This window comes from Amblyomma americanum, chromosome 4 (genome assembly GCF_052857255.1).
Source record: "Amblyomma americanum isolate KBUSLIRL-KWMA chromosome 4, ASM5285725v1, whole genome shotgun sequence".
NCBI classification, from domain to species: domain Eukaryota; kingdom Metazoa; phylum Arthropoda; class Arachnida; order Ixodida; family Ixodidae; genus Amblyomma; species Amblyomma americanum.
In genome coordinates, this window is record NC_135500.1 from 20,900,835 (window position 1) to 20,922,128 (window position 21,294).

The 21,294-nt window shown below is 44.7% G+C and overlaps 1 protein-coding gene across 9 annotated transcripts in view; it reads right to left on the bottom strand.

The window, feature by feature from the left end:
• Nucleotides 1–21,294, bottom strand: part of LOC144127825 (acid phosphatase type 7-like) — a 160,194-nt gene that overhangs the window by 71,784 nt on the left and 67,116 nt on the right. For all 9 annotated transcript variants that reach the window (XM_077660772.1, XM_077660770.1, XM_077660773.1 and 6 more), the window contains exons 5-8: nucleotides 18,737–18,834; nucleotides 15,325–15,396; nucleotides 14,064–14,178; nucleotides 5,039–5,152 (exon numbers count right to left, since the gene is read on the bottom strand). In XM_077660772.1, coding sequence (XP_077516898.1) covers nucleotides 5,039–5,152; nucleotides 14,064–14,178; nucleotides 15,325–15,396; nucleotides 18,737–18,834 — 399 coding nt within the window. The remainder of the gene's footprint in view (nucleotides 1–5,038; nucleotides 5,153–14,063; nucleotides 14,179–15,324; nucleotides 15,397–18,736; nucleotides 18,835–21,294) is intronic.

Genomic DNA, 21,294 nt, shown 5'->3' on the forward strand with positions numbered 1-21,294 from the left:
GCTGCTGATAGATTTTGTGCCATTGTGATGAATATAAAAAGCCTCCATTACCTCGCGTGTTAATTTATTGTAATGTCGGAACAGGATGCACGTGTTCTTGTAACCGGGAACTCATTGGCACTTTTTGCACTGGAAAGACGCCTGGGCAAGGGGGTCCCCTTTAGTTCTCCTTTCTGCATGATCCTTTTCATGCCTGCATTGGCATTGCCTGCTGTGGGAGCTTGTGTGAGACAGGGGGTCATTTTTCCTGGTGTTTTCATGCTCCATCAAGCGTTTGTTAACGCACTTCGAAGTCTGGCCAATTTACATGGCACCGCAGGAGAAGGGGACCTGGTATACCACCCCTACTTCGCAAGGTATAGATGGCGACACATGACGCACCTGACAAGCATCCCTCTTGCTCTTGCCCTAGTGCCTCTTATTGAGCTGTTTGCACATTGTGCTAAGTTTTCTAGGCGCAGAAAAGACGACATCAACGTCGTATCTGCCCGTAACTTTTTTCAGCCCATGCGACAAGCAGTGTGCATACGGGACCACAGCCGGCTTTTTCTTCTTTTTGGCTTCCTTCGGCTGAGCCTCATTCTCGAGCTGCCTAAGAAGTTTCTCCGCTGCCCTGGAAATGAGTTGACCTGGTTACCCGTTCACACGTAACCTGCCTGTTTGCGCCAAAATGCTCTCTCGTGTCCTTTAATGGCAAGATTTCTTGAGAGCTTAATGCAGGCAAGATACGGCAATGCCCCCCTTTATGAGCTTAGAATGGCCAGACCGGAAGTTAAGCAATGGTTTGGGCAGTCCTCAGGCGATACCACCAACACAAGTGTTTTTCCCTCCCACACAGTGCCAAATCCAAAAACTGCAGTTCTTTGTTGCTTGGAACCTCAGTTGTGAACTCCAGCCCACGTCCGCATTCCTTAAGAACGTCGACCAGACTTCTAGGCGAACTGCCTGTTCGGGTGAACACCAAGCAATCGTCGACATACCGAAAAATTCTGACAACTACGCCATCCAATGCCTTTTCAATTTCCCTATCAACCCTGCCTAAAAAGATGTCGGCTAACACAGGTGCCACCCTGGAGCCTATGCAAACCCCCGACGCTTGTACAAAAGCCTTTTACCTCCCAATCAACCAATCAATGATGAAAGTGCTTTTATCAATAGATGCGGTGTCTTGGTTGACAGTTTTTTTTTAGAAATCTTGTCCTTTTATCTATCTGCAACACTGGTTGATTGGGAGGGAAAGGCTTTTGTACAAGCGTCGGGGGTTTGCATAGGCTCCAGGGTGGCACCTGTGTTAGCCGACATCGTTTTAGGCAGGATTGATAGGGAAATTGAAAAGGCATTGGATGGGGTAGTTGTCAGAATTTTTCGGCATGTCGACGATTACTTGGTGTTCACCCGAACAGGCAGTTTGCCTAGAAGTCTGGTCGACGTTCTGAAGACATTTAAGGAATGCGGACGTGGGCTGGAGTTCACAACTGAAGTTCCCAGCAGCAAGGAACTGCAGTCTTTGGATTTGGCACTGTCTGGGAGGGAATAACACTTGTGTTGGTGGCATCGCCCGAGGACTGCCAAACCATTGCTAAACTTCCGGTCCGGCCATTCAAAGCTCATAAAGGAGGGCATTGCCGTATCTTGCCTGCATTCAGCTCTCAGGAAATCTTGCCATGAAAGGACGCGCGAGAGCATTTTGGCGCAAACAGGCAGGTTACGTGTGAACGGTACCCAGATCAACTCATTTCCAGGGCAGCGGAGAAACTTCTTAGGCAGCTCAAGAATGAGGCTCAGCCGAAAGAAGCCAAAAAGAAGAAAAAGCCGGCTGTGGTCACGTATGCACACTGCCTGTTGCATGGGCTGAAAAAAGTTGCGGGCAGATACGACGTTGATGTCTTTTCTGCACCTAGAAAATTTAGGGCAATGTGCAAACAGGTCAATCAGAGGCACTACGGCAAGAGCAAGAGGGATGCTTGTCAGGTGCGTCATGTGGTGCCATCTATACCTTGCGAAGTAGGGGTGGTATACGTATACCAGGTCCCCTTCTCCTGCGGTGCCATGTACATTGGCCAGACTGGCAGGTGCGTTAACAAACGCTTGATGGAGCATGAAAACACCAGGAAAAATGACCCCCTGTCTCACACAGGCTCCCACAGCAGGCATTGCCAATGCAGGCATGAAAAGGATCATGTAGAAATGAGAACTAGAGGGGACCCCCTTGCCCAAGCGTCTTTCCAGTGCAAAACGTTCCAATGTGCTGCCGATTACAAGAACACGTGCCTCCTGTTCCGACATAACAATAAACTAACACGCGAGGTAATGGAGGCTTTTTATATTCACAACGGCACAAAATCTATCAGCAGCCTTTCCATAACGTTATTCGAGAAGGAATTGAGCTATCTGACCTTCCACGTGCCTTCCAGATAACTTTTGTTGATTGATAAGTAGTTCACTGTTTGTATCTATACGCTTTTCGTTCTTCAATAAAAAAACCAGTAGATAGTCAGCGCCTTTTTGTGCTAGTCCTTCGTCTTGTGTCCCGTTCCTGTTGAGCTGACAGCGAAAATGAATAAGTGACTGCAAGCCGCCGATGACTGACGGGTCGTAGTCCCTCATTTCCACCGTTTATCGCACCGCCCCGAAGAACTGGCACAGAAGTGTGGTTTTGGTGTTCTGTTCACAGCTCCTGAGAAGCTGGTGCGGCTATGTTGAAGTTGAAGCAGAGTTTATTTTGGCAACAACGCAGTTGTCAAGGAGGTTGACGAAAAGGCAATAATATGTCTGACAAAACGTCAACTTTCATTTCATTTGTTTTTTATCTCCAAGGTCCAAAGGAATTCCATAAGGGGGATGTGTGTCCTATGTTACTTCCACTAACGTAGGCCACATCATAGAGAGAATGGCAAGAAAAAATGTTTTAAAATGTGCATACAAAAGCATGCACAACCACATTTATTGCATGCACTAGATAAAACGCACAGTTTATTAAAGATGTTAAAAGAAATCACTTCATTACAAGCGCTGTGGGTGGAACATTATAAGTGATCAAAGGATAATACAGATTTTTCAGGACGGTTCTTCAACATTCTTAGAATATGGTTTGTTTTATAATAGGCATGATTAAGGTAATTGAGATGGTCCATCTTGTAGGTCCGTTATTTTGGGGCCATAGTACGAATTTTATCTTTTGTGCGACTTCATCACTTGCGTATTTTATGTTCATCACTAACGGAAACGAAGCAGCCGTGTTGCAGCAAGATGCACCAAAGTTTGTGACGTGCAGAACGGGAGTTGTGCACACCATTCTTCTTGCCTGTGGCAAAGTATACATTGCCCAAACTGGACAGTGTGCGAACGACCGCATACGAGAGCACCGAAGGGATCTTTTAACACTGGCCGGCGGAGCAGAATTGGCGAAACATTGCAAAGTTGCTAAGATTATTTCCCGGTACATGACTACATCTGTGATACCAGTGGGAGCACCGAAAAAGAAAGAGAAATTACTGAAGCCTTTGAAATTGATGAAGGGGGCGACACGTGTGAAATTGCACCTTCCCTGGCGTTGGCAGTGAAACGCAGTCACATGCCACGCACAAGGGGGGGGGGGGGGGTGCAGTTAGACCTGATGCAAACGACGAGGTACCTGCGTGTGCTCAGTGAAATTGGTATGTCTTGCATAGCGTCTGCAGTTTCAAACCGCCAAAAAAATGATTCCAGAAAGTACATGCTTATAAGTTAATTCAGGTTGATAGAATTGCATCGCGAGCCAGGTAAGAGACGCTACGAATGCAATTTCCAGTTGTGACTGCAGTTACTTTGGGAGGCTGGCAAGTTAGTCTTTAGCTCTTTAGATACCTCATGGGACAGAAAAAACTGAAGGGGAAGGTTAGAAAACTACACTTCTTACAACACGTGAAGGAACAAAATGAATTTATCCTACTTTAACGTCCGCGATCGATAATGTATATCTGCAGATCTAGTAATGCGCTTGGGCTTCGCAAAACGCGGCCGCATGAAATCTGTATTATTTGCCGGAAATGGGCTCTTCCACTGTTATTGAGACGTAATTCTACGAATCTACCGATTTGTAGGTACGAATCGACCGATATGTAGGCACAAATCTACCGATATCTGCCAAATTTTGACAAGCCGCAATGATTGCCAGAATCCACATTGGTCCGTAATGAAAAACAGCGGGTCAGTATTGGCATTGGGCTCCGATTAATTTATTCCTTTGTTGTTTTCCTCCTCTGATACATTCAGAAGAACCAGGCAACAAGCCAGCTTTCTTTCACATGGATGGATACGGCTGAACCATTTAAATCTAGCGGTGGCTCAAGCCACCTAGCCATGACTTGCGAAATTTTACTCCTCTTGATTTAAGCCACCAATCCGATAACCTTCGCTTGGTTACTTCTACCAGCTTAAAATCTACTTTCCCTTCACTGTCCTTAAACCCCAGTGCCTTGGGTAAATCAGCCCCGCTGCTTTCCACTGTAGGGTGAAGCCCTTTACAGAAAAGTATCAAGTGCTCAGCCGTTTCCTCCTCCTCTTCGCACCAAACGCACAACGTGTATATCTCGTGGTGCCTGACTCTATATGTCTTAGTCCGCAAAACTCCCGTCCTGGCCTGAAAAAACAAAGAGCTTCCCCTACAATTATCATAGATATTTTCTTTAGCAATTTGCTGCTTAAATATCCCGTATGTTCCCAGTGCCAATTTCGCCAGCATCCCTGTTTTGCACAGAGCTCTCTCTGTTTCTTTAACCTTTTTCTTAACCGCTAACTGCTGATTTTCCCCCCTACTGCTGTCCAGATATTTGCGTGTCAATTTTCTAGTTCGCTTTCACCATTTCGCGTCAACATTCCTTATATACAGGTATCTGAAAACTTTCCTAGCCCACTGCTTTTCCTCCATTTTTCTCAATCGCTCCTCAAATGTTATCTTACTGCTAGCTTCTCTGCTCTCGAACGACACACCTAAACTGCCGGAACGCCCCCTCGTGGGAACTGACTTATTCAGCGGGACAGAAAGAGACACACTCACGATGCTCTCGTACATGGTGCAGTCGTCACGGTCGTTGTTGCTGCAGTACATGGGCCGGTGTCCCATGGTGATGATCCAGGGCCTCTCGCGGCGACGCTCCGAACGAGTGGCTTCCTGCAAAACACGTGACACCGCTGCCAGTGAGCGTCGCCGGCCTCTTCGTACCCGTGAGAGCGGCGCCCTTTCAATTCACTGCTAGTCTGGCGCCGGGGAATCGCAAAATGACACAAACAGCACGATACCTAGCTGTCTATCCTTTCGGGGCCTGTGCATGACAAGGGGCAAAATAATTTTTTTACAAAAACGCCTACATGACATGGAAGACAGGTAACGCCGCGATAATTCCCTTTTTCAAGGACTCATAGATTCATCTGAAACTTGGCAAAAAACAGAAAGCACACTGACAACAGCACTAACGAAGGTTCTTGACTCGCTACCAAACGAGTCATTTCAGCGTGTTGTATCGTTTAGGGATCTTTTCCGCTAATAACTGCACACCCATCATTGCCAAGTTTACCAACTACAAAATACAAGGGTTAATCATATCGCATCGCAATGACTTCAAGGAACACAAAATTTCAATAAGCGAAGATTTTTCACCCGCCACTCGAATTGCGAGACGGAAACTCACCGAATTTGGAATCGGGCATCCGGGATCACCTAGATTTCGCTTTCGCTACAATAATCTATATATACGCTGCAAAGGCTTCATGTATGTACTACAATCCATCCAATGACACAATTGATGAAATCGAGGTGCCATCCAAACACGCGCCCCAAGGATCAGTCGCTTCGTCACATGGGGCGTCCTAGGGGCGCGAGAGGGGAAGCGGTCATTCATCCCCATCGGATCTTACGATTCTGTATACTGACATCAGAAGTGTCTTCAATAAGAAAGATTATCTTTCAGAGGCGATCAACACCTGTTCTGCGCATATCACCGCACTTAGTGAAACTTGGCTATCATCTAAAATTCACAACGAAATCTTTCACAACATACACCTCTTCGCAATATATCGCAATGACCGAAGTAATCAGCGGGGAGGCGGCGTACTACTTGGTATTTAGAAAAACATACCGTCATCATGTATGAACACTAATAGCGTCGAGGAAACTGGGCATCAGTTACTCTAAACCATCAGAAAATAATATTTGGCGTATGCTATCATCCTCCTCCTTTAATACGCTCGTTTATGAACGACCTTCATGACGAACTTATCATAGTACACACCAGATTTCCATCGGCTTCCTTGTTTTTACTAGGTGATTTTAACTTCCCGAATATTTCTTGGAATACCCAGCCTCCCACCCTATCTCAATTTTCATCCGATGCCAGTGATTTTCTTGGTTTATGCTCCATTTTTTCACTTAACCTTTTGGTCACTAACGCTACCAGAATCTCTGTAAATACAGCCAAAAATTTAGGTTTGATCCTAACCAATCGAGCCGGCTTTTCTTCAGCCATCACCTACTTACCTAACACAAGTGACCACTCTGTGCTCATTTTCTACATTAACACTGCCTGTTCTAAAACTACAAGAAAGAAAAAGACCATACTAGATTATATTAGAGCAGAATTCGATGCCATTAACAATGAATTATCGGTTTTTACTCAAAACTTCTTCAGAAACTTATACGATCGCTCTGTGAAAACTAAGTGAGATATGTTCACGGCCAATGTTCACGAACTCAGAAATATATTCCAAGACACACCATCACTTCTAATCCTCAAGCCCCATGGTGTACCGCCCATATAAGACGCTATCAAAAAAAAAACGCCCATATCGTACAGCTGGGCTATCACCTTGTAGCGCACACTGGGACGCATGCAAGACTGCCGCTGATGCCTGTATAACTTCGCTTAAGCAAGCAAAAGATTACTTCCTTTCTAACACGTTACCATCCATGCTGTCTACCAACATTAAAAACTTTTGGCGTGCCATCAACACACATACCGAAGAATCTATTAACTTAGCTGACTCGTCAGGGGACCCTATTCCGGCTCATTTATGCGCATCAGAACTTAACGAAACTTTTGTTCAGAACGTTTCGCGCACATTAAGCACCATACATCCCGTTCCACTCCGGTATAATTTCCCAACTATGCCTCAAATTTTCATCGCTTCATACGGCGTTGCTAAACTGCTAAACTTTGATTCATCGCCTCGTTTTGACTGTATTCATGCTGAATTTAAAAAAAATACAATTGCCTCCAACACCTTAATACTACCAAAGATTTTTCAGCAGACTCTCAATAGTTCCATTCTGGCAACACCATGGAATGTCGGGAAGGTGGTTCCATTATTCAAATCAGGAAATAGAACACCCCCTACAAATTATCGCCCCATCTCGCTGACTAGTACTTGTTTCAAACTATTAGAACATCTCATCTTCACTAACCTTGTGAACTTTCTCGAGTCTAATTAGTTTTTTACACCCGCACAGCGTGGCTTTCGGAGGTCATTTTCTTGCGAAACCAAACTTGCCAGCTTCACTATCAAACTTCACCATATTTTTGATCGCTCATCAGAGGCTGACTGCATTTTCCTAGATTGCTCTAAACCATTTGACAAGGTACGTCACCGTTTATTATTTTTAAAGCTAACCAAACTGAATATCGACTACAACATTCAGAAATGGATTGAATACTTTCTTCTTAACCGATCGCAGTTAGTTTCCGCAAATAATTTTAACTCACCTTTCAGCAAAGCTTACTCGGGCGTGCCACAAAGGTCAGTGCTTGGACCCCTTTTACATCTTATTTACATCAATGATCTCCCTTCCATTCTATCATCTAACGGTCTTTTGTTTGCTGACGACTGCGTTGTTTTCCGTGAAATAAAATCTCCCGACGATGCTAATATTCTTCAGCGTGATCTGTATAACATTTCTCTTTGGTGTAATGAATGGCTTATGGAACTTAATACTAATAAGTGCAAAATTATACGAATATCAAGAAGTGCCAACTCTCCGCCTGTGTGCTACCTAAATAACGTTGCCTTAGAAGCGGTCACTTCATATAAATACCTGGGTGTTCATATTTCTGCTGACCTTAACTGGACGCGCGATATTGAGTACATTACTTACAAAGCTAACCGCATGTTGGGATACGTGCGCCGTAACTTTTCCAAAACTCCATGTTCTTTGAAATTATTGCTGTTTAAAACACTAATACCTTCTAATCCGGAATACGCCGCCGCCATATGGGATCCCCATCATGAAAAGCTGATTACTTTGCTTGAGCTGGTTCAAAATAACGCTGCTCGTATTGTCCTGTTAAACGTTAACCCTACCGCAAGTGTAACAAGCATGAAAGGTAATCTTTCTTTACCTCTTTTAACATCCCGCCGGCAGACAATTCGTTTGAGCCTTTTTCATAAACTATAACATCAACCCACGCTACGCGATTCTCTCATTTCGTCCCCCCGATACGTGTCAAATCGCATTGATCATCGTCACAAATTTGGCATTGAAACATGTAACACTAAAACGGCATTTCAGTCTTTCTTGCCTCGTACATCATGTGAATGGAACCGCCTTCCCGCAGATATCGTCGACATAATTGATAACACGCATTTTCGTTCTGCACTAGTTAACATTGTATAAGAGGTGGATGATAATACTTGTTTTGTAGTATGCATTGAGATCAAGAGTTGGACGAAAATTCGTCTGGTCGGGGTGAATCATAAAACGTGACATTGAAGACGCCGACCACAACAAAGAAAATAACACACAAAAGACGTTTCGGCTCCCATACGGGAGTCTTGTTCACAGTTACGGGGCCTTGTTCACAGTACTGTGAACAAGGCTCCCGTATGGGAGCCGAAATGTCTTTTGTGTGTTCTTTTCTTTGTTGTGGTCGGCGTCTTCAGTGTCACGGTTTATGTAGTATGCATTTTATAATAATAATTTGTTTTTAGGGAAAGGAAATGGCGCAGTATTTGTCTCATATATCGTTCGACACCTGAACCGCGCCGTTAGGGAAGGGATAAAGGAGGGAGTGAAAGAAGAAAGGAAGAAGAGGTGCCGTAGTGGAGGGCTCCGGAATAATTTCGACCACCTGGGGATCTTTAACGTGCACTGACATCGCACAGCACACGGACGCCTTAGCGTTTTTCCTCCATAAAAACGCGGCCGCCGCGGTCGGGTTCGAACCCGGGAACTACGGATCAGTAGTCGAGCGCCCTAACTCTGAGCCACCGCGGCGGGTGTATGCATTGTATCTGTTTATGTATTTTTGTTTTGTAACCACTTCCCTCTTTAATGCCTTTGGGCCTGAGAGTTGAATGAATAAAAAATATGAAATAAAAAATGAGCAGTCTAAAGCGATTTCCGAGCTTTCTTTTCCACCTATTTCGTGGTGTTTTTTTTTTTTGAAGCCTTGCTGTCGTTGGTCGGTCTACAACCATGATGTCGTCTGCTGTTCGTGTGAGTGTTCCCAGAAGGTGAGCGCTACATGAATTCTCGTTGAGCTGCAACTGTACTGAAGTGCAAATAGGCCTGTCGTACAAATCACCTGAAGCAAACCGCTATAAGTGAGCTGTAACTTTCCTCTCGAAGTCCTTGATACAAATGCGCTGAAGAAATATGTAGACTACTCTCAACTACATCACGTGGCAACTTTCATTGCGGAACTTGGCAAGCTCTACTTCAGTTGATCCGTAAGCCAACCATGAAATTTAAAATGCAAGTGCAAATTTATGCACCTCTGAGATCAAAACTTTAAAATACAGCTGCTAAAATTAGCTCCAAACAATGAAGAAAAACGAAGTGTTCATTAAAAAATACCGCGGCTTTTGTTGCTGACGCCGCCTTCTTCGCGCAATGGCTTCAAGGCTTTGCCCCTTCCAAGCTTTCGTTGACGGAAGCGCCCAACGGTACAAGTTTACAAAAAGTTTTTGCTATGAACATGTAGCTGAAAATTCAGCAGTGCGTCGTGCTGCACGTCTCTAGCCACGTTTGCATAAACAAACTGGCGGTGCATTAGTTTACTGTTTCGTCCCCAGTGTCATTCTTCATTATCGCTACTCGCCCGTAACTCGAGGCGCGAACGACAGCATAGGCGCCGCCATATTTGCCCACGTCATGACGTCGCCATTTAACCAACACCCCCCTTTGCTTGTTTCCTTCAACTGATTCAATGAGTACATGTGATCGCAGAGCCATGAAAACCTTCCTGCAAAGACATGGCTAGGGTTGAAGAGTGATCCTCTTAGGTCGAGGTGCTAATTTCATAGCCTTTAGCCTACCTGCCGCTTTGAGGCGTTAAGCTCCACATACAGCATACTACACTTCTTTCTTGGGGGAATTTCAAAATCAATTTTGCCAGTTTCTTCTCATCCCTTGCGACACTCTTCGGGAAGTTTTATTAAGGCGCACCACAATGCCAAATGCCACGCGCCGATAGCCTGCTCTAAGTTGTGTTTATCACCTCTGGCAACATTTATTTCAGTATTTTCTACAGCCCTTGTGGCCCTATGACCTTTTTGCAGTGAAAATCCGTGGTTGGAATATCGCTGTGTGTGGAACGAAGCGAAAAGCTGAAGATGAGAAGCAGTGATTTCGACGTCGACGGGAACTGTCTATTTCTTCACTGAATCCCAGTGCAATTGTGAAGCTGTGCCGAAAAAGTGCAACAAGCAACGTTGCTTCTAGTCCGGACCTCGTGAATAGCACAGCGCATTAACTGGAAACATGCATGACGACAAAGTTGCTCAGCTGAAGCCGTAACTCGAAGAATAGCAAGACTTTTCCCAAGAGCCTGCCACAACGGCGGAAGAAACGGTGATAGCAAGCGTTATTACGTGAAACCTACTTGAAAAATCTCCAAAAGCAGTTTGCTGATGGTTTATTTGTGAAAAACTGTTTGCTTGAAGTCGCTCGGGTTATCTGTCGCAAGTTTAAAAACAAGCAAAAAGTTAACAAGGGAAGGGAAAACCTCATGGTGGTCGCAATTCGAAAAAAATAAGCCTTTCAACCAAAAACTGTTGTTGAGCGAATTGATGTGATGGGCCACGGCATTGAAAAGGCATTAGTGAATTGTTGTCTGGACTATCAAGCTATCAAGCTGGACTATTCTTGGTATTTACATAAAAACTCACATGAGAGATAACGTTCATTCTGCTATTTTCACTACGGGCGCTGACAGTAATCTCAACGTGATAAAGAAGTTCTGGATTTGGTCTCGATAAGAGGCAGCACAACAGCAGCGCCAAACATGTCGGTGCTTGAAGGACTTGATGAACGCATCGGCATGCCGTGGGACTGGATGCTATGTGGCAACAAACTGTACGCAATGATCAGAAGCAGGAGAGGTCTTGAAGGATGTTTGCGAACGAATCTTTCAGGGCTGGGGGTCACCGAACAATTTGCACCGGTGCATCTCACATTTAAGCAAGGAGCAAAATGCACCACGATACTGAATATGAAATCTCTCATGAACATTGCTACTTCGTCATGAATTAATCACGCGTGCATCCTGTACACATTTCTTATTGAAATATTTTCTGTGTATTACCTCTCGCCCTATCCTCTCTTCCTGTTTCCTCACTTCTTTCATTTAATTTCCCCATTCTGCCTGCTATCCTTTACTTCCGCTGCCCCAGCTCAGGTGCTTCAGTATCGATGGCAGATGCCGGGGCTAGAAAAAATCTTATCCTCTTTTAATTGTTATTTTAATGAACTACTACTACTACTGCTCATGGACATTGCGTTTGGCGCACTGAACTTCGTTCATTTTTGAGCCGTCAACAACCATCAGCTCACATACATCTCTGTCACAAGAGATACAGTCCAGTCGCAGTGGAAATCCTATAAGACATGAACGAACGCCCGTTAAGCCATGGAAAAGCGCTGAAGCGATTTTTTCGATCTCGGAGAGGAAGTGTACACTTTTTGAAGGGGAAAAAAAACTTTTTTGAGCGGTCATATCAGAAGTGGCTTCTTTCATAAGCTATTCTCGAGACATATATGCGATTACCTGAACATATTGAACGCAGAATTTCCGGCAAAACAAAAATCTTCACGAAAGTTAGAGAGGATATTCGTGCGTTTAACGTAAAGCTACAATTCTAGAAGTGGCAGATAAGAGCGAGAAAGCTAGACCATTTTCCAACTATCAAGTCACTAGGGTGTGTTGCCAAAGGATCCAATTAGTTTTTCGCAGATTTGCTCCGTATTCTCTGGGAAGAATTCAAAATAAGGTATCAAGACATGCGCAGCCTCTCCAAAAAGTTCGAAATTTTCTCTTTTCCCTTTGCTCTGCGGGTCGACCATTTTGAGCACGAGTTGCAAATGAAGCTATTTAGCTTTAAGGCAGCACCACTTTGCGAAAGAAGTTTGAAGACATAGTGTCCCGGAGTATTATGCTCTTTTTATTTTGGCTAAGAGAATTTTTCCAGCCATGCGTCACCAAGAGACAAGAATCATTGCCATGTTCGCGGGCAGATTCTTGAGCCAGCACCCATTCTCTTTACTGAAAGTAAACAAGTCTGCTCTGCACTCAAAAATCGCAGGCGTCCACTGCAGAGGCACCATGCGAATCATCTCCGCAGGTGATCTAACACCTGACCCTGGTCGTTGCTCATCATCATCAGCCTGACTGCGTCCTCTGCAGCAGAATGGTCATTGCCCTTCTCTCCAATTAACCCTCTCCTGTGCCAGCTGCGCCCACCGTATCCCCGCAAACTTCTTAATCTCATCCGCCCACCTAACATTCTGCCGCCCCTGCTACGCTTGACTTCCCTTAGTGTCAAGTCCGTTACACTTAACGACCGTCGGGTACCTTGACTTCACAGTACATGCCATGCCCTAGCCCATTTCTTCTTGATTTCGACCAGGATGTCACTAACCGGAGTTTTATAACGCTTTAATAGACCGCCAACGAAGCCAGCACGACAAAAGACCGCATATTCCTGTGGTGTGACATGTTTTTCAGCCCAACGACAGCGACAAATCACGTCGGCGTACGGTCGCTGATGACTTCACGCTGATGAGGCGACGGCGTGAATATATCTGCTCTTTTCTCTACCTTATCTGCATTAGAAATAAGCGAACAAAAATTCTACGTTTGATACGTGCACACTTCAACACCTACGGTTGCCAAATTCTTAAATTTTAGTCGAGGATGACCCGGTTCCGTTACTAGCAGGCCTAACGAGTCCGCAAGGTTACTGTATTCGATTTGGTCGATTGTGTAGATCAAATTCACAAGTCTTAGTTAGTGCAAACGGCCATTGATTGATGTGTTGACAACAGCGACCTGAAACAGACTGCTTCTTACATCGCAGGACACACGTACAATGAACGGGAAGCGCCGGTGTGGCACAGACTGCCCAGCAGTGCTTCAGGCGGCCAGCAGCAGTCTTCGCCATCGCATGCGGATAACAAAATAGGCCGCTTGAATTAATGCGAACGACCATTGAACATATTTCTGGACCCAGTGATTTAAAATGTAATATATTCACATCGGTGATAGTAGATAAAATTAGTGAGAAGCACCAGCCGTATGCGATGTCAGCAACCAGGCTATCAAGTGTTTCCCAGGCTGCGACCGCACTGGTGAGTTCTACAGAGTTGTCCCACTGCGTATACAAGCAAGGGTAAAAGCGGTACAAACAGAATACGCTGTCTAATAAAGATAAAGCGCAAATTGTGTTTTATGCCATGCAGACGAGCACCAGCTGTTTGTACAGAGCGAAGAGGGCTGTATAGTGCAGGCGTCCTAATCGGCGCCTTTCTGGGGACATTTCGCACTCACGCGGCAAATTCTTAATGGTGTTCTCAGAAGTTCTCCGAAGCGAAGAGACACACTTCGGCAAGCAAGCAAGGTCCTTACAGCGCGAGCGGTTGAAAAACCTTGGCGTGCCTCAGATGACGATTACACCAAATGCGAATGGCTCAAGCGCGCAGCTGCCATCCTCCTCATTTATCGCCAGTCGACTCTAAGCAGGTGTGAACAAAAACAACGAAGAGCCCCGCACGTTTTGCGTCAATGCCCAGCAGACAGCCAATGGAAAGGGCATACCTTAAGGTCTTGCTCCAGCCATTCGTACTGGTGCTTGATCTGCATGAACCCGTATTCAAGGAAGAAGTAAAACTCCGTTGATAGGCTTATGATGTGCGCTGGCCCGATATCAAAGCTGAAAAACAAGAGAGACATGAACACTTGTTTTTAATCGAGTAAACTGCAGCAGCCCGTCACTGAGAACTGTGCCCAACTCCTACCGCCGTCCAGGACGTGTTCGGAGCTTTCTTGGGACGCTCAGGCGAAAGGCGTCTTCGGCACGCAAAGGCATAGAAGCCACATTTTGTAGTCCCTGCACACGTTTCTCATTTTGTACTTTTAGCCAACACCTCGAGCTTCTTTCTCTTCTTTCGATCTTGATTTTTGCACTTGACAGTCTTTGCGCACCACCTTCCTTTTATTTATTTATTGATTGAAAAATATCTCTATTCAAAGACGCCTGTACCACGTGCAGTAAATATGACGGCTACCAATTTCTACCGCACCATGCGCAGATTTGTGTCCTCACGGAAACAGGGCACAGCTGTCTACACCTGTAACACTCGAACGTTGCTGAGGGCGCCCAAAAACTCAGAAAAGTGTCAAGATTCGTCTGCTCTGTAAAATCGCCTTGAAAAGCGCGTTCTGAAGACGACTGGTCAGCCGGACTCATTTCAGCACATCGCGGCGGAAGTGGCGACAGTGTTTAACTCTGATCTACGCGCCATATTCAACAACACTCGTCGAGCTGGATAGCGCAAATTTGAGCCTATGATGACGTTCTTTTGTCCCTGGCGTGCTTTTAATGATGACTACTTGACTACTGACTGCACTCCTATCGTTTTTGCTTCTGAAACGCCTAATTCCTCAAATGAGCAACTGAGAATGACGTTACTCGAAAATGTTTTTCAGCATGTTCTTTGAAAATTGTACATTCCAATATGAGGTGTAAAAAGCATGAAAACATTTTGCTTTCGGCCCGCAGGTGTTAACAGCAGTTTCAAACATTAAATACGTCAAAAACAGTACCTTGCAGTAGCTTTCTTCCTCATGGAAAGATGTTCATATCACCGCAAGCCTTAAACGTTTGCTAGGAAGGAAAGCTGCAGGGCGCGGGTGTCTACGTCCTACAATGGTAGCTTAAAATCAATGCGTCCAGCTTTAATGCTCTCAATGGAACGATTAAACCATCTTTCTTTCAGGCCCATGGACACACAGCGAACTGGAGGAAACAGTAGGAAAAGCGAGGCCACCACGAGGATTGAGGCGAGGAAGTTCGTACCTGAAAAAGTGGTTGTTCACTCGCCCGGCGCTGTCGACCATGGAGAATCTGTTGACGTAGTTGGAGAAGTTGCTGGCAAAGAAAAAAATTACAGCCAATTTAACTAATTAATTAACACATCATTTTCCATTTCGCTTTCAACTCGAGGCTACGGTTTCAAGGGCAAGCAGGGATCGGCATAAAACGGAGATTGATGACCTTAGTGCTGGCGCACAAAAAAAATTATTAAAGAATTAAGTTGGGCTAGTTGGTGCTTTTGATTCACAGACGGCGACATATTACTAGCGTTAATAAACACAAAGGACAGAGAGCAGAAACACACAGGACAGACGCTAGTCCTGTCCTTTGTGTTTATTAACGCTAGTAATATGTCGCCGTCTGTGAAACAAAAAAATTTGTGACCGCTTAATGCACTTTAAAAGACAGCTGAAGAGGCACTAGAATTCGATGAAAATAAAAGGGCCAAAAGAACAAAGCATGAAGGTAAAGCCTGCGATATCGTTTTGCGCTAGCATTTGAAATGGCGGCTCAATCACCGCACAAAGCGGCGTTCAGGCTTCTCTGCAGTGCACTGCCACGGACCCCGATAATGATGTCACCTACGAAGGTGCTACGTTTTTAGAGAAGAAGCTGCTGTTAATTGGATGAAAACCAGTGCCATCGAAGGTGTCTGTGAGGCGACATCGGACGATGCACAGCAGCATGCAGGCGAAGCATATCTGGAATTTCAGCAACAATGACGTCATCACGAGTTTCCCCGCACTTCTGCAGCGCAGTGAGAAGCCTGAAAATCGTTGAGGTTCAATAGACGATTACGACACCATATTAAATGCTAGTGCAAAAACATTTTGCATGCTTTACCTAGAAGCTTCATAGATTCGAATTCTTATAAGCATCGAATTTGCAAGCTTCTCCTGCATGTTTTTTCCCTCATTAGGCCCCTTTGAACTCATTTAATTTTAAAACTTCTTTGGGCGTCCTTTAATAGGGCACAGCGATAGCGGTGTGTTCTGGATCCATTGCGCCCGGAGAGGAGTTGATGAAGACGACAACGTGCAATTCAAAGCGCGAGAAAGCGGCAGTTAAACACGAGGCGTGATCGCTTCCGGCAACAGCACCGTGCCCTCGTGCAGTGGCCAGCACAGCTGGTCTGCTCGAGCCGCCGCGGGTTCAATACCCAGGTGTGGCGCAGTAGCTGATATATGTATTTTATTTCTACAGGTCTAGCGGGCTTCAGACAAAAAGCCAACTGGTTTTTTCGAGATTGGAAGCCATAGCGCTAGCGCAGCAAAAAAAAAAAAATGTAGTGAGCTGCAAGGCGGTTTAGTATGCTTCGCCAACTGCCACTGGGTTGTGAAAATTTCAACGCGCACTCAGCAAGCATAGAAATTGTTTTTCTAAAAAAAAATTACCAAGGTTCGTGGCAATTCTGCCGAACCTTAATGCAGAGCGAAAGCTGCTTTTCTGCAATTCTTTAAACATATCTTTCTGCAGTTCTTTACTTTTATTTCTGATATTTTTATTTTGATGTTTTTTTGTCTTATTGCACCTGTCATTTTGATTTATTCAACTTTTTCTTACTTTCAGTTTTAGTTTTTTATCTTATTTCTGTTTTGGTTTCAGTTTTATTTCAATTTAGGATTGTTCTCGTTTCTTTTGGGGGGGGGGGGGAGGGAAGGATTTTAGTTTGCTCTCCGCTGCCTCCCAAGGTCGTCTTTCGTACCGGCATGACCTTGAAGAACGAGAGTAGTTGAGTCTTCGCTCTAAAATGGTCCCAAAATTTCAGCGTTTGGCTCTAAACGTTGCAATGAATTGCCTACACGCTTGAGGTCACATAGCGCGAAAACCCGGGACAAGACCCACTAGCCCGAATAATCACCCTTCTGTGCCTAAGCACTCCTCGGTTGAATGAATAAATGAATCAGTCTTTACTGAACGGGATTTGCGGTTGAAATTCCTCGTCCAGGACTCCAATGGGTGCCCCTACATCCGACAGTGTGTTTCTGTGCTGCGCGTGATGGCCAAGAATGACCCCGAGTCGAAGCCGCCTCGCAACGCGCCTCCTCTACACTCTTATTCGCAAAAGGCGTTTATTTAATTCCTCAATGGGGAATCAAGGCGTGTCTCGTGCTTTAGTTCTTTCTTTACCCCACCAGACTGAACGGAGGAGCAACGCACTCCCTGAATAAGTACCATTAGCGAGTTTGGTTCGCCTAGGTAGCACTGATTTCTTTATTAGCGCTAGCAATACAGCGGACGAGACGCGAAGACGTAGGACTAGCCTTCATTCATCCTGTTATTTTGTGCCACTTGGTCCTTTGTTTCGCTTGCACAACTGTTAATTCTGGAGGTGGGTTACAAATAGCAAGCCCTAATTAAAGTGCAGGGAAGCGGGAATCACACAGCATACATTTCTGTCGGATCCAAGAAACTACCTCAGAATGAGCGCTGGAGCGATTTCTGTAGCTTCTGAATTTGCTGGACTCAGAGTTTTCCTTGGTTTGAATCCAAAGGTTGGTCAGCGTTTTTTTTTAATGGCAAGCTTGCCGCTTCGATACACATGCGGGACAAAATGAATGAAGTTGCCCAAAAAAGGCGTATTTTTAACTTAGCGGAGTAGCACTAATTGCTTCACAAGAAAAACTGATATACAGTTACTTTAAACTACATGTACCATTAAACCAGGCTTTCACTCAAGATGCGCATGCCTTTAGTAGCTGTGGCGCATTCTCTTCTTCGATACACTGACAAAAATGTGGCCTCGCTACAAGTGACTAAACATTTTCCCATCCACCGCAGAGAACGCGGAATTAATTCAAGTAGATGGAGCAGAAGGGTCCTCCAACTTCTTCAACCTACACGGCGAGTGGACAACTCTGCTCCACTCTGCTTACAAACCAGTTACGAATAAGAAAATTTCGGCAGATACCCGACTGCGAAAGCATTATATGTCCATGTCGAAGGTGTGCGATCATGCTACGTTGCGACGTCTATGAGTTATTACAAGGCATACTTTGTACGAACTCTATGCTCTGTACACCTTACATTACGTTACTCTAAAGCGCTGAGTAAAAATATCTTGTTCAGTCCTAGTGTGCCATAATGTGCACCTAAAGAAGAAAATGTATTGTCACTGCCGTATGCACGGACAGCTACCAATGAGCACGAAGTGTGTTGGTCCCCCGTGGCGCTGCTTTACCCTGGTTGTTTCGCTCCACCGCTGTCAGCTATTCCTTCGCAAATTCGTCCGCCGTTTGTGCGCGCATCTCTACGCTACGTCGCGAAAGCAGTAGTGCTAACGAGTTGACGAACGCTGTCCGTGCCGTGAAACACAATGCGCACGGTGCTTTCATTCTCTGATTTGAGCGGCAAGCGGAAACTATTACCTGCGCTTCTCGCGGGTGCCACTTACTAGGCGTTCTCGTGGTTCCCCACACAGGTCATGTAGGGCACGTAGGCAGCCACCGGCTCAATCTGGCGCATGAACTCGTCCCCAACCCTGGCGTTGTCCTGGAAAAGACCAATGACATTCTAGGCTTCACCCTAAAACGCAAAAGGCGCCCGTGAACTGTCGAAATTAATCAGGAGTCCCTCGTCACTCATTGCCCATCAGTCGCTTTGGCACGTTAAAGGGACACCCTAGCACCAATAGATGTTGGCCTGCATCTATAATAGACCACCGCAGAGACTACTCTATCCGGAAATGGAACCTTTTTACAAGCTAGACAAGAATAAAGAGAAGTGAAATACAGGTGTCGCCATCATCTACCTACTTCGCAAGTAAATTGCATCAGTCGACGCCACTTTCTGGGAGCGAATCTCAGAGGCTGCGCACACTACTAATAAACGGTGACGCCTCTCTTTTCCGGTGGGCGTGACGAGTTTGAGTGGACTAGCGGGAAAATTTTCGAATGACATTTTCTCTCCGATAAATCTGTGTTTTGCGGCTGGGGAACTGTCAGCATAGCCAGAAAGGGCAGAGAATTAATTTAACCTAGAACATCGTTTGGTGGAGTTGTACTCAGTGTTGCTTTAAGCCTCGCAGTTTACAATTCACTAAGACTGCGCCAGAACCACTTTTTCTCATCTTCTGTCCTGGCGACGAGAATGGCATTCTTAAGGTTTATACTGAATCAGCGAGAAACCATGCAAGCCTCAAAAGAGTGCCAGCGTGTGCCAGTAGTTAAGTGGCTCGTGAGTGCGAATCCCTGCGGATAACAGCGCACGAGGGAAAACACACAACATTACCGGTAGCATGTACTGCACTGCTCTGTTTTTTTTGTTTTGTTTTTTTTTTGGGGGGGGGACTGATATTCATTTCAAATGACTATACAATGATTTCTGCAGTCACCACAGGGAAGGCCTAGGAAAGGTAAAATCTTCATGCCTTGTCTATGCGGTATTTTAGCGCTGTCGTACAAGAAACGAGAGCAGTTGACTTTTTTAAATGCGTATTCGCTCTGCCAGCACCTCGAATTCATCTACCGAAGCTTTTTTTATTTACTTATTAATTAATTAATTTATTTATTATTACTCAAATGCCTCTATATATGAGTGGCGACGGTGGAAATAGATAATTGAATCTTTTAATGCTAAGGGACATTAACCGAGTTTCACACCACTTCTCCCCAATGTTTAAGTCACGTTGTAAAGCGACGACGTCCGAGTTATTTCTAATGGGCCTGTAAAAAGCACAATCATCAGCAAACAGTCGTTTGTTAGAAGAAATGCCATCAGGAAGGTCGTTAATATATATTAAGAAAAGGAGGGGACCAAGAACGGAGCCTTGTGGCACACCGGAGGTAACTGGGGAAATAGGAGAAGAATGTTTATTTGCGAAAACAAACTGATGACAGCCAGTTAGGAAGTTACATAACCAAGCATAAACTAAGGAATGAAGATTTAAGTGTGAAAGTTTCAAGAACAGTCTGTTGTGGGGGACCTTGTCAAATGCTTTGTCGAAATCTAAGAACACGGAGTCTACCGGTACGTTCAGGTCTAATTGAGAGCTTATATCATTTATGAAAAGAGAAAGTTGTGTGTCACAAGGTAAATTTTTAATAAAATCGTGTTGGCTGGGATGAAAAAAGTGAGTGCAAATATAGAAATTCATAATGTGGGAAAACATGACATGCTCCATTAGTTTAGAACAAATGCTAGTAATGGAAATGGGTCGGAAGTCAAGACTTGTGCTGAGTGTGATGATTGCGAAGCGCACCTCAATAGGACCACTATCATCGCCCGTTATAAAGATGAGACCACAAGGCTCATTTCGGAGGCTTGCCATATCAGAAAGCTCGGTAACACCTGTATCAGCAGCCCATCGATAAATCTACTATCAAAGGAACTTGCGTATCTTAATCAGTGACGTCCCCCTTTTTTAGTCAAGTTGTGTGGTTGTGCGGTATCTTTCTCTCATGCTTATTTTGTGTTGTTACTCGTGCCATTTCATTTATATGCTGCCTCACCTGTAGCAATATACCGTTTGGTTGTTAACTAGCCCATGAAGAACCTTTTTCAGGGACTTGAATGACCTTGCCCATTTTCCAATTCAGCGGCACCACTCCAGATGAAAGTGACTGTTGAAAAATGTTTGACAAAACAATACTGGTGGTTCTTTTGTAGTTTTAAGCACTTTTGAGTTTATGTTATCTATTACGGTGGGGAATGAAGACTTCAGACCTTCAATTAGTTTGCAAATGGCACGGGAATCGAAAACTATTTCAGGCTTAAGAGGATAATGAAATTCGGGAAAATGAGGAAGGTTCCCACCCGGTTCTTTGGTGAAAACAGAACAAAAACTTGAATTGAGTGTCATTGGGACATCAGAATCAGGAATAGCAAGGCTATTTTGGTCGCATAAAGATATAGGTGTTTTTGAACGTGGGTTAATAAACTTCCAAAATTGATGCGAGTTATTACGCAACATATTAGGTATATAGTGTAAATAAAAAATTAACGTTTAGTTTT